The following is an 18,737-nucleotide window of genomic DNA, read 5'->3' on the forward strand; positions in this document are numbered from 1 at the left end:
AGTGCTGACACTAGTTCAGCATTACCGTTTCCACCGTAATCCAGTTCGCGTCGGTTGCCCCCTCGTGGATGCGACCTTCGCCTCTTTTCCCCGATCAGCCAATACGGCGATACACGTATCGTCCCCGCGGGACATGGCAGCCTTTTTTGTGCGCGGCGCGGTGACGCAAGCTATCGACGACCGTAGCGGGAACGCTACGCCGAGCCGCCGCAGCACAGTGTTTTCCGGCGCGGCTGGAAATATCGTGGAGAATCTGGATGGAACCGCGCTTCCTGTCGAAGGGTGCCGGCCGGCGGCTCGAACCGGACCGATCAGCTGACTGCGTGGAGTCGACTAGGTGTCTGCTCTGCGAGGTGGCGGGTGGGGGGGGGGGGGGGGGGGGTGTTCGGCGTGCCTATAGCGGGAGGTGGGACCGCGTGGCCGGACAGTCCGGCCGCGCCACTCAACAGCGTCGCACGACCGCCGCTCACTGGACGCCTTGCATTAGCTGCTCGCTCCTCCGCCGCGCGAGGCACACCTCTGGGAAGTCTGCTGCTTGCTGTTGCAGGTTTGTCAAGTTACTCCCACCAAAATGTTCCACGGCAGTTATGTTTTTCTTGAAGAGCCGCCGTCCGTTACATTGTAGACATTGTGATAAGCGCATTCGCTATTCAAACGTCCATGGAAGGAATCCTATAACTCGAAATGATGCTTTCTTCTGTATTTACATTATTGTTCCGCAGTTTCTCAATTAGCGGAACTCGGGGCGGAACGGGATACTTAATGTTTAACAATTTCTACAAAATAAGGCAACACAAGGAGACACTTCTTAAAGTGATAAAAAAACACCTTGTAGTGTAACCTAATGTACCTTATTTTAAAATCACTTAAAACAGTATATTTTGCATTTTTACAATTTTTCAAAGAAAGTCTTTCATATTTCCCGTTCCGAACCACCCACGGGGCAGAATGGGATGTTCTTGTTGTTCAATCCTGAGACTGGCTTGATGCAGCTCTCCATGCTACTCTATCCTGTGCAAGCTTCTTCATCTTCCAGTACCTACTGCAACCTACATCCTTCTGAATCTGCTTAGTGTATTCATCTCTTGGTCTCCCTCTACGATTTTTACCTTCCACGCTGCCCTCCAATGCTAAATTTGTGATCCCTTGACGCCTCAGGACATGTCCTAACAACCGATCCCTTCTTCTAGTCAAGTTGTGCCACAAACTTCTCTTCTCCCCAATCCTATTCAGTACCTCCTCATTAGTTACGTGATCTACCCATCTAATTTGCAGCATTCTTCTGTAGCACCACATTTCGAAAGCTTCTATTCTCATCTTGTCCAAACTATTTATTGTCCATGTTTCACTTCCATACATGGCTACACTCCATACAAATACTTTAAGAAACGACTTCCTGTCATTTAAGTCTATACTCGATGTTAATAAATGTCTCTTCTTCAGAAACGCTTTCCTTGTCATTGCTAGTTTACATTTTATATCCTCTCTACTTCGACCATTAGTTATTTTGCTCCCCAAAAAAGCAAAACTCCTCTACTACTTTAAGTGTCTCATTTCCTAATCTAATTCCCTCAGCATCACCCGACTTAATTCGACTACATTCCATTATCCTCGTTGTGCTTTTGTTGATGTTCATCTTATACCCTCCTTTCAAGACACTGTCCATTCCGCTCAACTGCTCTTCCAAGTTCTTTGCTGTCTCTGACAGAATAACAATGTCATCTGCGAACCTCAAAGTTTTTATTTCTTCTCCATGGATTTTAATACCTATTCCGAACTTTTCTTTTGTTTCCTTTACTGCTTGCTCAATATACAGATTAAATAGCATCGGGGAGAGGCTACAACCCTGTCTCACTCCCTTCCCAACCACTGCTTCTCTTTCATGTTCCTCGATTCTTATAACCGCCATATCCTTTCTGTTCAAATTGTAAATAGCTTTTCGCTCCCGGTATTTTACCCCTGCCACCTTCGTAATTAGAGTATTCCATTCAACATTGTCAAAAGCTTTCTCTAAGTCTACAAATGCTAGAGACGTAGGTTTGCCTTTCTTTAATCTTTTTTCTAAGATAAGTCTTTTGTGGTCAGTATTGCCTCACGTGTTCCAACATTTCTACGGAATGCAAACTGATCTTCCCCGAGGGCGGCTTCTACTAGTTTTTCCATTCGTCTGTAAAGAATTCGCGTTAGTATTCAGAAAGGGATATCATCCCGGAAGTATTAAGTGAAGACGATACCGGCCGTGAAAGCCTACATTGTCTGATTACTCTTATTTTATCACGATAGTCATTTCTCCCTATGTAGGTGGGCGCCAAACAAAATATTTCCACTCTCTGAGGATTGAAATTTCGTGAGAAGTTTCTGCCGCAGCGAAAAACGCCTTTGTTTTAATGAGTGCCACCCCAGTTCGTGTATCTCTGCCCTATATCGCGATAAACACATAGCGAGCTGACATTCTTTGAACTTTTTCGATGTCCTTCGTCAATTTTATCTGATGCACATCCCTCACAGCACAGCAGTACCCTAGAAGAGGGCGGACAAACGTACTGTAAGCAGTCTCTTTAGTAGACCTGTTACATTTTCTGAGCATTCTGCCAATAAATCGCAGCCATTTGTTTGCTTTACTCACAATAATAGTTCTGTGATCGTTCCAGTTTAAGTTATTCTTAAGTGTAATCCCCAAGTATTTAGTTGAGTTTCAACCATTAGATTTGTGTCACTTATCGTGTAACCGAAATTTAGCAGGTTCCTGTTCGTACTCATGTGGGGGACATCACATTTTTCACTATTTAGTGTCAATTGGCACTTTTTGCTCCATTCAGATACTTCTTCTAAATCATTTAACAATTATTTTTGATCGCCTGATGATTTTACATGACGGCTGCAAAAAATCGAAGAGGGCTGCTCACATTGTCTCCGAAATCGTTTATGTAGACCAGGAACAGCAGAAGCCCCACCACTTCCTTAGGGAACGCCAGATATTACTTCTGTTTTACTGGATGACTTTCCGTCAGTTACTATGAACTGTGGCCATCTTGACAAGAAATCACGAGTTGTGCCACAAAACTAAGACGATACTGCATAGCCACACATTTTCATTAAAAGTCGCTTGTGAGGAACAGGGTCAAAAGCCTTCTGGAAGCCTAAAAAGTCGGAACCAATTTGACGTCCCCTGTCGATAGTTCTCATTACTTCGTAAGAATAAAGAGCTAGTTGTGTTTCACAAGAACTATAGTTTCTGAATACCTGTTGGCTGTTTGTCAATAAATCGTTTTCTTCTAGGTGATTCATAATGTTCGAGCACAGTATATGTTCCAAAACCTTACTGCAAATCGACGTCTGTGATATGAGGCTGTAATTCGGGGGATTACTCCTATTTCCTTTCTTTGTAATGTTGTGACCCGTGCAGCTTTCCATTCTTTGGGTACGGATCTTTTTGTGAGCGAGCGGTTGTATATGATTGCTAAGTATGGAGCTATTGTATCAGCGTAGTCTGAAAGAAACCTGACTCGTATACAGCCTACACTGGAGGCCATGGCTGTATACTTTGTTTTAATCTGCTTTCTACACCGAGGATATCTACTTCTAAGTTACTCATGATGATAGTTGCGCTTAATTCGAATTCTGGTATATTTAGTTCGTATTTTTTTGTGAAGGAATTTCGGGAACTCGTGTTTAGTAACTCTGCTTTAGTGGAACTCTCATCAAAAAATCACCATTATTATCGTGCAGTGAAGATGTTGATTGCATCTTGCCGCTGGTATACTTTACATACGACCAGAGTCTCGTGATTGTTAGTTAACGATGTAATATAGTGTCGAAAGGCTTTTTGGAAATCCGAAATAAAAGAGTTTATCTGTTCTTCAGAATCTTCTCTCTGAAAGACGCGGTGTACAAATAGTGCAAGCTGTGTTTCACACGATTGTTTTTCGTGAATCTGTAATGAATGAGAGAGCTTAATATATCTTCAGGAAGTGCTACCTCACAGTTCGCAGTTCTTTGAAAAATGTCCTGCTTACCGCCTTGGCTTGCTGATAAAATCTTTTGTTGAACAACCCGTCTCGGTCGAGTGTCCACCATGAGGTTTCTGTATACGTAATCGGAATAACTCGTAAGAAGGATTAAAAGAGTAAAGTGTCACAAATCTGTTAATTGGTGTAAATGTTAAGAACATCACACGCGTAATAAAATGTCACATACTCAATATAAAAGCATCTAAAGCATTGTATCACTTGAATATAAAATCATTCCCGTCAGTTAATAAAACCATGAATTTGTCATTGAAAAGAAAAGAACGACTAGACAGTCATGTAGCCCATTATGAAGAAATCATATCACAAAAACGTAAATGATTCGTATTTATACATAGTTACCTGTCGCAACGTCGTAATCTAAACTATATCGTCTATATATAAACTGTACTAGGCAGTGCACTCCCTAATGTTACATCACCAATGGGCGTTAACGCTGAGAACGGATTATACCTCACAGAGCCGACAGCACAACTGACAGCTGTTTACCGGTAGACCCAAAGATGGTCATTGAGGACTAGACACATCAACAGCGACTAGTTTCTTACAATTATACAAGTTGTGTGTCGTATGCTGCGATAAGAAAATGTGACAATCGTAACAGGTAGGCTGTATGTTGCACCTAATAGACGCTTACGCTGGTTACAGTCACAGCTGCGCTCACAGATATAAACGCATGAAAGTAACAACTTACGTACACGCATAGACACCAGTGTGAAACAAGCTACAGCCTCATTTCACATATCGTGCAGAAACAGTTATCAACTAATTCGTATAACAAACTGAAGCGTTAGTTGCGTCACACGTACCATCAATTAAAATTTGACACAGTAACGAAGTCGTATGCTGATTTAAAACCATGTATTATGTAGTGTACAGCTAAAGCAAGTTTACTAAATGTTCTGTATTATAACGTATGAAATTCCTGACACTTACGTAGACAGACGTGGCACCTGAATGAACCATATCAATAGTGAGCGTCTAAATCTAGCCATGTTCAACACGTATACATTGAGGTAACAAGGCGATACAGATACAGCAACTATTTTTACAGAAGTCTGAAAATGAATGAGAATAATGCTCCAGCTATTTTACATTTTTTAAGATGAGAGATGTGCTTTTCCTTTCAGGAACGATATAACGTTTGATCTCAGTGTATGGTCAAGGTTTCTGCGACGGGTGTCCCTTTTTGTAAGTGGGGACTGTCCGACGTTCTTTTGCAGTTACGCGAAACTGTTTGCTGTTGAACAGATTGTCGTAAAACATTAACGAGGGAACGGGGCTAGTTTCACAACGTTTTCAGTGTTGACTCAAGCTGAAATTGGAGTACTATTTTATGCCGTGCGGCTCTACACGATAACGGAGATTGATTAAAGTGTGTTACATTCATGATATACATCCCTACACGAACTCTGCAAGCGACGTGAGTTGTGTGGTGGAAGGCACATAGGTTAGCAGTATGTTTTTTTGCTTTTTCTGTTCTATCTGTGAAAGTACATTAGATCGAGGTCATATCGTTGAAGCCCAGCTCAAGAGGCACAACATCTGAGCACGAATGTAGGCACTAGACTTCTCACGCCTGGCCAGAGGAAAAATGGTTCAAATGGCTCTGAGTACTATGGGACTCAACTGCTGTGGTCATCAGTCCCCTAGAACTTAGAACTACTTAAACCTAACTAACCTAAGGACATCACACACATCCATGCCCGAGGCAGGATTCGAACCTGCGACCGTAGCAGTCGCACGGTTCCGGACTGCGCGCCTAGAACCGCGAGACCACCGCGGCCGGCTGGCCAGAGGAGAATGCACTGTCGGTACCGCGATTCGGCGAAACCACTACCGCTGCCAGTTAACTGCCATGGACAACGACGTGTTAACGGGATGGGTTCCCCGTAACAGGTAAGTCGGATATAAGACTCGGATTTGTTGGAAGGTTTCTGGGAAAGTTGCAGTGCATTTCCAAAGGAAAACGCTTACAAGACGTGTGGGACGATTTCTTGAAAATCGCTTTAGCATTTGGAGTAGGCATGAGAGCAGACCTCAAAAGAATTTATAGAGGCACCACTAGGATCGCAAAGGGTCGGTATAGCATTGTCAATGGTGTAAAAAGGATGCCTCAGAACTTAAACAGGATTCTTTGGAAGAAATGTGAAGTTGTTCTTGCGAAACCTTCTTGGGTAAATTTAGAGAAACGTTAGTGGTGGAAAGCTCTATTATAATTATCTTACTATAATTATCTTACATCTTGCGTGCGGATGATGACAGTAAGATCAGAGAGGTTACACCACCTACAGAGGCACTCTACAGCCATTATTCCGTCGCTCGATATGCGAATGGAATATGACAGAAAATCTACAGTTGTGGTAAGAAACATTTTCCGCCAAATACTGTGCACTGGTTTGCAAAGTATTTATTAGATGCCATTATAGAAGATGCTACCACCGTCACTTCAGGTAATCTTGCGGATGGTACCTTCTGAAAAACCACAGTCGACAACCTGCACTGTTCTTGAACATCTTGCTTGGTCTCTAATGACTCTGACACCGACGAGGTTTTAAGCTATAGGCTTCCTTATTTTCTTTGTTTATGGTGCCCAAGAGTAAGACTATGGATTTATTACACGTAAGATCGAGTTTCTCAAGGTGTCTATCAAACTTATATACAGAATTCATCGTAACAATACCTCTCACACTAGTTAGCTGTTTTCTTTAGCAGCTGTTTATGAAACCGCGTATCAAAGTAAATCAAGAGGCTGCGGAATAGAAGCCAGAATACGTTGACACCTTACCAAGAGATTTCGGCTGACAACCATTCAGTTATGGTTCAAATGGCTCTGAGCACTATGGGACTTAACATCTGAGGTCATCAGTTCCCTAGAACGTAGAACTACTTAAACCTAACTAACCTTAAGGACGACACATACATCCATGCCCGAGGCAGGAATCTAACCTGCGACCGTAGCGGTTCCAGAGTGATGCGCCTAGAACCGCACGGCCACTGCGGCCGGCCATTCAGTTATCTTCAGTGTTTTAAAACACTGGCCTGAATATGGCTGAGTGGTTGATAGCCGAATATCGTGTGGAAGTCATCCGGCGGCAATCCCAAAAACTCACAGAACACAAATTACTGCGGGAAAACTTTGAGAATCACATAAAATGTGGTGTTTAGATACATTGCAGTTGTAACGATGTGAACTTGAAGACGGTTAGTTATTAGTCCAAACAAGTAATTAAAAATGTTACTTTTTGCGGTCAAGATTGTGGATAAATTAGCCACTCAGTTCAGAAAATGACCACTGTATCCTCCATCTCACATTAAACATAATGTAGAGGCTTAAAATTATCTACTTTTAATCACGCAGGTTTACTTGATACGCATAAGCCAGAATAAGCTTTCGAAATTTATAAAAGAATTATGTACGTAGGCAACGTTTTTATGAGTCACGTCCCAATGAAGATAGTTGAGTGTTTACATGAAGCTCCCACCACAACCGAACAATTATGTAAGGATACGTAGAGGCATAACAGAACTTAAAAGAAAAGAACACAAACACACACACAACCTCGGTTCCGACCAAGCTTTTCGGGAGGTTTCCCATGGTCATCAGGCGAATCTTGGAACTAGAATTCCCTGCCAAATATTTTCAATAATCGGGAACCTCTGTGCGTCATTCACAGCCTACTGTGATATTTGGCTGAAAAGAAAAACACTTATGCAACAGTCCAGCCGTAGCTTTGACATTTCAGCAAACACTATGGAAGAGTATATGTTGGTTAGTCAAACAGAGATAAGCTAGGTTATCATACCAACATGTATGTTGGAAACATACAACCTATGCGAAACATCTTTTTACAAAAAGCCATGAATGCAATGCACATCCTGAGTGTTAAAGCAGGTATATGAAAGTACTGCAAATCAATAAACCTATGTCACAGAGTATAGCTTAACTGTCAATGCACACAATCAGTTTCTCTTTTGTCCTTCTGTACATTTCAGCTATACAACTTCATATGGTTTTGTTTATTTCAACTGTTTCTGCGTAACATGAATGTACTACTCTACTTTGTAAACACTCCGTACCTTCTGTGTCAGTAATATCTGCGTAAGGCGCACGTCATTTCATCATTCTGTGGTTGTGACATTCAGTTGTCACCTGACGATGGCACAGGAAGCCGTAAGCAGTTTGGTGTTCCAGTAAAAAATATTATGCAGAGCGCCAGATAAGTGTTTCCTACTTAAAAATCTTGTAGGTTTCTTCAAGTATATATCCAGTTATATATTTAATGAACTCAGAGCGATCTGTGCCTTGTCGGTAACTGTTTTACTACAACGTTTCTGTGTAGTGAGGACTTAACGAGAGACATTAGCATGAGGGAACAGCTGCGCCCCGTGGCAAGTAATGTCATCGTTGTATAACACTTCATCATCCGTAATGTGCCAGTGACCGGACGAACATCCTTGCTAAGTAGTAACCTCACTGTGTACTCCCTCTGCCGACTGTGTGAAGTACACTGCCAGCCATACAGGCTCGGTGCTAAGTCTTGAACAATTTGCTAGCATCTCTTACGTCACCTTATGTTTTCTTAAGTGAATGACACGAAATCAAGAGTGAGGAATTAGAAATATCCATCGAACGTCGCTGTACTTACGAAGTTAATTTGTCTTCGTATCTCTTACTTGGGATTTGCACCTCGTTCGTTTGTTGTATTGCTACCATACTGTCAGAAATTTTCCATCTGTCGCATTGGCTATTTTAGGAAATGAATTTTTAAACAATCATGCAGATGCTTCAGATAAAACGTACTCTGTTTCTCTTTGCAGAAATCTGCATCCTGCCTATTTTCAACAAGCGTTTTCTCTCTTTCTTTAAAGGCAGCTAGTGATCTCATGCTGCGGTGTCATCCCTAAAAACAATCGAATACAAGAACGTTGGATAAAACACATAAGCATCACCGCTGAGAGATTTTCCAATAAATGGAAATCTTTGACAATCAAATTTATGGATATCATTTTCATCCTGATTTACGAAGGCAATACTAGGGTGTGAAGGTAACTTACATGAAGCACAGAAATATATCAAGTACTTTCCATGATTCTACTTCTTGATTTTCGTTGCCCGTTGCTCTATTTGCAAACGCGAAGGCGTCATAGGAATTCGTAGTCCAACAGTTGCGCGTAACGGTATGGTGCCGGGGAAACTGCAGTACGGTTTCGTTACACGAATTCTTCCGTGAGTAATGGAGCCTTCATCATTCGTCGTGGTGTCAACAGAGGGTACTGATGTCGAAATATCTCTCCAAGTTCTGCACCAGAACTCATATCTTCTTGCTGTTCGCTACTGCTTCAGAGTCAATATTATTTTATTAGTACATGCACCTTGCTCTGAATTATCTACTTCTGATGAACTCCACAAGGGAAATGTTGCGCCTCTGCTCATGTGCTTGAGTCGGTGATTAGTATACTTCTAAAAAACATATTTCTTGACTACAGGAAACTGTCAACATAAATGAGAAACCAGTTCCTGAGTTTTGTGTTGGTACCGACGCGACGATATCTCAGTTCATTACAGCTTCACGGCTTCCAGAATAGAAAAGGTATATTGCCATTAAAAGAAATTCAAGGAGGCTCGTCATGGTTAATACGATACGGGCACTCCGTTTCTTACATGGATGACATTTGAATGGGAAATGAGATGCCGTGCGGAGGCGGGACTGCCGGTAAAAGTTGCAGTCTGCTACACGGTAGCGACAGCGAATACCACTCACTGCTACATAAGAAGTTATTTCTTGGGAATTACGTTAATCCCATTAAATTATGCTATCTCGTTACCGGTTGCGCTCGACAAAAATCAATATCTAACGCTATGTCTTGGCATCCTTAGCAACTAAAAGTGAAACAGGAAACTCTTGTTTGGGCACAAATGGTTTCTTCCTCTGATCGATTCCTGATGAACTGGAGATCTACATTTCTAGTGCAAATAGTGTCACTGATTAGTAATGTCTCTTTTGCTGTGTCTTACGAGGATCAGAGGAGATATCGTGAACTGTCATGTAGTCCACTACACGTGAAGAGCAAGTGATTCCAAAGGGTTAACGTTCCTACCCAGACATACGACTCACCTTCGGCTCTCGTTAAATCTTTTCGAGACTTACGATTTAATGCAGGACGAAAATGTACTAACACGTGACGAAGTATTTACCCTTTGTTTGTGTTGTATCTGTTATTTACCTCTCGTTGTTTTTCTTGTCTTCAGTCCGAAGACTGGTTTGCTTATTCTCTCCATGTTGGTATAGCCTGTGCAAGCCTCTTAATTTCTGCATAGCTACTGTTACCTACTGCTTACTGCAATCATGCTGTGCTTTTCCCATTCAATTTTACCCCTCCCCTCCCAATTCACATCTATTGCCTAACTGTCTATTCCTTCCAACAAAGACCTTCTTTTAGTCAAGATGTGCCATAAAATTCTTTTTTCGCTGTTATGATTCTGAACCTCTTCATTAGTTACTCGATATATCTGTCTAATCTTTAACATTCTCCTATAACACCACAATTAAAAAGCTTCTATTTACTTGTTGCCTGAACTACTCATTGTCCACATTTCAGGTTCGTAGAGGGTTACGCTCCATACAAAAATATTCGGAAAAGACTTAACTAACATTAAAATTTATGTTCGATGTTAACAAATTTCTGTCTTTCAGAAATGCCTCTTCTGCTGTACAAAGTCTGCAGTTGATATCTTCGCTACTTCGGCCATCATCATTTATTTTCCCATTCAAAATGCAAAACTCATGTACTAATTTTGCTGTCTCATGTCCTAATCTAATTCCTTCAGCATTACCTGATTCAATTCGACTACATTCCATTACACAATGCTCAATACGTACACTGCCGGGGAAAAAAAAATGTAACGCCCACAAGGACAGGGTCATTTTTATTAACAGTTCATACGATAGGAAATTCATCATTGTAGGAGTAAACGGAAAATTCACACCAAATGAAGCACCCACGTTAAGGTAAAGGGTGGCCAAACAGTCGCGTCAGTATGCAATATAAGCCCTTCAGGCAGAAACGCAGGCGCGTGTTCTCGCACGCTAAGAATCGTGAAGATGGCAAATGACTACTTGCAGTAAATTGTCCCAGACACCGTGAATCCTCTGTTGCAATTTGGTGATACTTCTTACAGGCTCTGGGAGACGAGTAACTTCTCACTTCAGTACATTCCTTACGTGGCCACTCGGGGAGAGATCTGGGGCTCTTGCTAGCCAGGGCACTTATTGTACTCCACGAAGACCACACTGCGTGGTAGCAGTCTTAGGTAGACGTGCATTGTCGTGCACGAAAAGCAAATCACCTTCCTGCTGAAGAAGTAGCAGTACCACAGGCACTTGTTACTTTACCCAACAGAAACTCCAAATGTGGCCGCGAGCTTTAACTGGTGTCTCCTCCCTACACCAGGAGACCGTTCCCAGTGGTCCTCGGTGACACAGCAAGAGCTGGATACTCTTCGGTCGTCCACCGCTGCTAGAATAATGCGTCGATCTTGTGAATTTGCATTACGCGAACGTCCAGAACCTGGTCTAAAGGTGTGGCAATGTTCCACAGATCACTGCTGAAAGCACGACACACCACCGATGGAATGCGCCCAGCTTGTGCAGCAGTACGTGGATGCGTTCATTCAGCTTCCCGCGAAACGGAATGTATTTGTCGGTGAGGCACGGTAGTACCCTAGAATGAATTTTGCAACCACTGTTCACCTTTAAATGCAGCACAGTTATTGCCTGCAGAGACAAAAGGGATGACGCACAGCCCTAGGCTTCCTGTGCGCCATCGTTTCGTATATATTACTTCATCTAGCTCATCGTCACTTAATGGCCAAAGATGTAAAGATAGAGAAATTTAGACTTTCCAGGTAAATATTCTCACTATGTGCTTTACATTGTCAAGCGAGGGGCGATCTGGGATAATGCATAAACAGAAGTACAACTTCAAAATTTTGAGATCGCTATTATACAGCCTTTATTGGGATGATCAGTTTCAGCAAAGTATTTCTCCATCATCATGTCTACTGCATTTGATAATGGCAACGTTGTTTGCTGAAACTGGTCTTCACAATAAAGGCTGTATAATAGGGATCTTGGCTCTTTCAAACTGTACATCCGTTTCTGAAATATTCACAAGAAGAAGAGACAGGATCAGAGGACATATGTATAGACGTGTTTTAAGGCTTCCATGGTAATTGTGGGAACAATAGGGGAAAAAATAATAGGAGAAGACAGAGACTGGAATATATCCAACAGATGATTGATGACGCTGGGTGCAAGTGCTACTCTAAGACGAGAAGGTTGGCTGGTCACGAAACCACTACGACACAGGAAAAGGCGCGCATCATCGACTGGAATAACATCTCCAATGACCTCGCGGTCGACGGGACATTAACTCTGATCTTTCTTGAGGAAATTGGATAATTTATTTCTTTTATTTCGTCCGCCTCAGTTGCACTTACATAAAATTCAGCTGTCGTGGTTACCGGTTTGTGGCTGACTCTCTCATTTTCGAATAAAATCGTTGCTGCTGACTGGCAGTTTGGTTTTGTCACTAAGTAGCAACGGAGGCGTAGTCTAAGATCAGTGAGGGTACTTGTTGCTCACTGTATAATTTGCAATGCATTTTGGCACCATATTGTATAAATAATTACGGTTAACAGCACGGTGTGTGGTTTGAAAATGGTTGTGTCAACCCGAAACCGGTAAGGAGTACAGCTGAATTTTATATCAGTGCAACTGAGACAGACGAAATAAAAAATAAATTATCCAATTTCCTCAGTACTGAGCAGCTGCGAAGCTACCACCTAGTGGCAGCATGCCTCGAATAACCTAATCTTCCTTCCTTCCTTCCTTCGACTGGAATAAGAGGAGAGGAAAATCATTCTATTGGTAGCAGATGGGGCTTCAAGGCCAGCTGTAGACTGTGATACATCATTTGTCGTTTTTCACTATCTCTTTCTGTGTATCTACAGTGCTCTGTCACGCACACATGTGCACCAATGCTGGTCCTCATGTCCAACCAATAACTCCCCCGAACACGCACACTCACGTCATGAAGTCGTCCGATTTCTCTCTGCACATTCTGGGTCGATGTTTCACTCTGCCCAGTCAGTAACGGTAAGTGGACAGCGCTACTCTGCTGTAGGTGTAAGTTACTTTCAGGTTGTGTGACGCGTATTTCCACCGCAGTTCATGACTACACATCACTTCCGCCATCATTACAGACCAGCTTCCACCTGTCTACTAAATATTTTCAGTATTTTTTTTCAATATTCAATACATTCTCGAGCCTGTTGGATGCTACTTTGACAAATTTCATATAATTTTGAGCACTGGCCACACTGCCCAATGACATTAATGTGACCACCTGTCAAAAGCGGGAATATGGTCCCTAAGGACAGAAGGATATTTGCGTTCCTCCACTGTGCCTTCAAGAATGACGAGACCGCCCAGGCAATACTACGGAACATTCCACAGACCATAACGCTCCTACCGACCTGGACCCTTCCGATGATTATTATTTCTTTCAGGCGTTTCACGCCATACACGCCAACGGCAACCTGTCCCTGTCCTATGGAAATCAAAAAACGGTTCATCTGAAAAGGCCATCTGCCGACACTCAGTGGACTTGTGCTACTGGCGTGCAAAGTCCAGCCTTCGTAGCCTATGAACAGCGGTTTATCAGGAAACACTGTTCGCAATCGTCTGGTGCATCTGGGCGGCCAGTGCCTCAACAGCTACACGTCTATTCGCCAGTACACATCTCCGCAGCCGTTGTTCGCCGCTGTCATCAATAGCCTGAGGTGCCCACAGTTGCCTCGGCACCTGTTATGGATAGCGCCAATTTGCCATGTATGCTATATTTCAACCACTTCACCACTTGCAAAAATAGCCGTTTCGGAAATGCTTCCATCCTTGGTCCACAAGGCAATTATCGTACTCTTCTGGACGTGAGATAAATCGCTCCGTTTCTGCATTTCGACAACTGCATTTTTTCCGCGTCCCCACCAACGCGCTTTATATACCCGGCAGTACTTGGGCTGCCACTCACCGTCTGTGAGTAGTTATTGCACGTTGACGTAGAAAATATTAATCTGACTGGATCATCTGTCAGACAGGGTGCGCTGCTGCGATTTTACATGCAGCCGTAAGGTTTGTTGTTAAGCGCAAACTGTGGATGAAAGGGAAAAAGGGAAACGTTCTTTCACTTTAACTTTTTGCACGAAATCCGTTTTGCGGAAACTGCAGAATATCAGAACAGTTTTCTTGTGGAGATAAATACATTCAACTACACAACTGGCCATTAAAAGTGCTACGCCAAGAAGAAATGCAGACGATAATCGGGTGTTCATTGGACAAATATGTTATACTAGAACTGACATGTGATTACATTTTCGCGCAATTTGGGTGCATAGATCCTGAGAAATCAGTAACCAGAACAACCACCTCTGGCCGTAATAACGGCCTTGACACGCCCCCCATTGAGTGAAACACAACATGGATGGCGTGTACAGGTACAGCTGCCCATGCAGCTTCAACACGATACCACAGTTCATCAAGAGTAGTGACTGGCGTATTGTGACGAGCCAGTTGCTCGGCCACCATTGACCAGACGTTTTCAATTGGTGAGAGATCTGGAGATGCGCTGGCCAGGGCAGCAGTCGAACATTTTCTGTATCCAGAAAGGCCCGTATAATACCTGCAACATGCGGTCGTGCATTATCCTGCTGAAATGTAGGGTTTCGCAGGGATCGAATGAAGGGTAGAGCCACGGGTCGTAACACATCTGAAATGTAACGTCCACTGTTCAAAGTGCCGTCAATGCGAACAAGAGGTGACCGAAACGTCTAACCAATGGCACCCCATACCATCACGCCGGGTGATACGCCAGTATGGCGATGGCGAATACACGCTTCCAATGTGCGTTCACTGCGATGTCGCCAAACACGGATGCGACCATCATGATGCTGTAAACAGAACCTGGATTCATCCGAAAAAATGACGTTTTGGCATTAGTGCACCCAGGTTCGTCGTTGAGTACATCATCGCAGGCGCTCCTGTCTGTGATGCAGCGTCGAAGGTAACCGCAGCAATGGTCCCCGAGCTGATCGTCCATGCTGCCGTAAACGTCGTCGAACTGTTCGTGCAGATGGTTACTGTCTTACAAACATCCCCATCTGTTTACTCCGAGACCGAGACGTGGCTGCACGATCATTTATAACCATGCGGATAATATGCATGCCATCTCGACTGCTAGTGATACGAGGCCGTTGGGATCCAGTACGGCGTTCCGTATGACCATCCTGAACCCACCGATTCCATATTGTGCTAACAGTCATTGGATCTCGACCAACGACAGCAGCAATGTCGCGATACGATAAACTGCAATCGCGATGTGCTACAATCCGACCTTTATCAAAGTCGGAAACGTGATGGTACACATTTCTCCTCTTTACACGAGGCATCGAAAGAAGTATTCACCAGGCAACGCCGGTCAACTGCTGTTTGTGTATGAGGAATCGGATGGAAACTTTCCTCATGTCAACATGTTGTAGGTGTCGCCACCGGCGCCAACGTTGTGTGAATGCTCTGAAAAGATAATCATTTGCATATCACAGCATCTTCTTTCTGTCGGTTAAATTTCACGTCTGCAGCACGTCATCTTCGTGGTGTAGGAAGTTTAATGTTTTAATGGCCAGTAGTGTAGTTAGACTGTACCAGTGACGCCTCCCCCACCCCCTCCCCGTTCTCCCCATCCCCACTTCCTTAAAAATCTCGCATTAATAATTTCACGCTTCTCAGTGATTATGACGTAATATCTCCTGACCAGTGTGTCATACAGTGATGTAATTTTGCAGGTTCTTTCAGTGGGGTATGTGGATACTGTGTGCAAAATGTGTTGCGAATAGAGTTAGTAGTAAACAATTTATTTGTTTGTGTTGCTTTACTCTCTGTATTCACATAAATGGACAATATCTTGTGTAACGTAGGAATTTATTTTGATGTTGTTGTAATATTGTGGTTCCCTGGGGCTCCGATATTTCGCCAATCACTTATTTAGATTAGGGTTATCAGTATGTCTTATTACCACTTCAAGATTGTCTAAGTATTCCCCTCTGTCAGTGCTTACACTACAGTTTCTTCCACTCATGTAAATAACAAAGCGAAATTAAAGTCAGTTTTACTTACAGTACACCATCCAGTATCTAGTGGTGACGCTAATGAAGTTCGAATCCTTATCAATACCGACTGTTATAATCCTATCTTAATCTGTACTTTCTGCGTAGATGGTCAGTATTATTGTCTTTGTGGTTAAGGACTTTCAACGTCAGGATCGTGTTGTGTTCAATTAATATCAGGAAGAATCGCCTATATTAGTTTGTGTTGGACTACAGCAGTGGAAGCGCTTGTGAAACTTAGTGTTCTCATAGCAAAAAGTCATGCTTCCAGTCTTGTACCCATTGGCTTATTCAGCCGTTGCAAGAATGCAGAAAACAATTTCTGGCATCTTACTGCGTATTATACTGCGAATGCCATATCCATGTGACAAACAAATACACATGTACACAGTAGAATAACTCTATACTGATGCTTGCATACATATTATCTGCCGCCAGTCCTGATCTTCTCACACGCCTCGTGTGAAACTAAAGGAAAATGAAGAGCTGCCGGCGTTAATAGACAAGTCATCCGTTGTGATATCATACAGATTGTGTGTATCTGTCATACTGTACAGATCCTCCGACCTGCAGAAATCATCGGACCGTGATGTGCTCTGTGCAGCGCAGACACTATTGACCGTCGTTTACATCCTCATCTCTGTGCCACGTCGATCAGTGAACGCACTCATCACACCGCATACAGCATGTGAAACAACACCAGTAGGGACTGGTAAAGCCAGGTCGCCAACGAGTTCTCACGTGGACTAAACAAAGCAAAGCCATGAGAACTCTGTTTTTTTATTAGTGTCATCGCTAACGGTATATATTTCCGTAGTTAACTTCGCTGGAGCACTACTCCTATCTTAATGCATCGCTCGGTGTAATCACATGAATGTGACCACCGCCTCTGCTCGACGTAAACGTGCAATAACCACTCACAGACGCCAGGTGGCTACGCTAGCATTGGAAGGTATACTAAGTGTGTCCCTGTGACGCAGAAAACACTGCAGCCGTCGTAATGCAGAATCGGAGCGATTATCTGACGCCCAAGAGGGCATGATCATTGGCTTTCGGGCCAAGGGTAGAAGAATTTCCGAAACGCCTAAGTTTGTAAACTGTACTTATGCTGCCGTGGTTAAAGTATACCGTTTATGGCAAAATGGAGCTATCCAAAACAGGAACCGAGACGACTGTGGCGCACCACGGACCATAGATGCCTTTCTTTGAACTTTTTCGATGTATTCCGCCAGTCCTATCTGTTAAGGGTCCCACATCGCGCAGCAGTTTTCTAAAAGGGGACGGACAAGCGTAGTGTAGGCAGCCTCGTTAGTAGGTCTGTTACATTTTCTAAGTGTCCTGCCAATAAAACGCAGTCTTTGGTTAGCCTCCCCACAACATTTTCTATGTGTTCCTTCCAATTGAAGTAGTTCGTAATTGTAATACGTAGGTATTTAGTTGAATTTACGGCTTTTAGATTATACCGATTTATTGTGTAACCGAAGTTTAACGGATTCCTTTTAGCACTCATGTGGATGACCTCACACTTTCCGTTATTTACGGTCAGTGGTCAATTTTCGCATCGTTTCTAAATGGTTCTGCAATTTGTTTTGATCTTCTGAAGACTTTATTAGTCAATAAACGACAGAGTCATCTCCAAACAACCGAAGACGGCTGCTCAGATTGTCTCCCAAATCGTTTATATACATAAGGAACAGCAAAGGGCCTATAATAATACCTTGTGGAACGCCAAAAATCACTTCTGTTTTACTTGATGACTTTCCGTCAATTGCTACGAACTGCGACCTCTCCGACAGGAAATCGCAACTCCAGTCACATAACTGAGACGATATTCCATAAGCACGCAATTTCACTACGAGCAGCTTGTGTGGTACAGTGTCAAAAGCCTTTCGGAAGTCCAGAAATACCGAATCGATCTGAAATCCCTTGTCAATAGCACTCAGCACTTCATGTGAATAATGAGCTAGTTGTGTTTCACAGGAACAATGTTTTCTAAACCCATGTTGATTGTGTGTCAATAGACCGTTTCCTTCGAGGTAATTCATAATGTTCGAACACAATATATGTTCTAAAATCCTGATGCACATCGACGTTACCGATATTGGCCTGTAACTTAGTGGATTACTCCTACTACCTTTCTTGAATCTTGGTGTGACCTGTGCAACTTTCCAGTCTTTGGGTAAGGATCTTTCGTCGAGCGAACGGTTGTATATGATTGTGAAGTATGGAACTAATGCATCAGCATACTCCGAAAGGAACCTCGTTGGTATACAGTCTGGAGCAGAAGACTTGCTTTTATTAAGCGATATAAGTTGCTGCACTCCTCCGAGGATATTTACTTCTACGTTACTCATGTTGGCAGCTGTTCTCGATTCGAATTTTGGAATATTTACTTCGTCTTCTTTTGTGAAGGCATTTCGGATGACTGTTTTTAGTATCTCTGCGTTGGCAGCACTGTATTCGATTGTATCTCCATTGCTATCGCG

General features: G+C 43.0%; 1 protein-coding gene across 1 annotated transcript in view; it reads left to right on the forward strand.

The window, feature by feature from the left end:
- The first annotated feature begins 221 nt into the window (after window positions 1-221).
- The window catches only part of LOC126336559 (uncharacterized), a 100,502-nt gene continuing 81,986 nt past the window's right edge, over window positions 222-18,737 (forward strand). The window contains exon 1 of the mRNA XM_050000407.1: window positions 222-547. Within this exon, the coding sequence (XP_049856364.1) occupies window positions 258-547 (290 nt within the window). The 5' untranslated portion in view covers window positions 222-257. The remainder of the gene's footprint in view (window positions 548-18,737) is intronic.

This window comes from Schistocerca gregaria, chromosome 2 (genome assembly GCF_023897955.1).
Source record: "Schistocerca gregaria isolate iqSchGreg1 chromosome 2, iqSchGreg1.2, whole genome shotgun sequence".
NCBI classification, from domain to species: domain Eukaryota; kingdom Metazoa; phylum Arthropoda; class Insecta; order Orthoptera; family Acrididae; genus Schistocerca; species Schistocerca gregaria.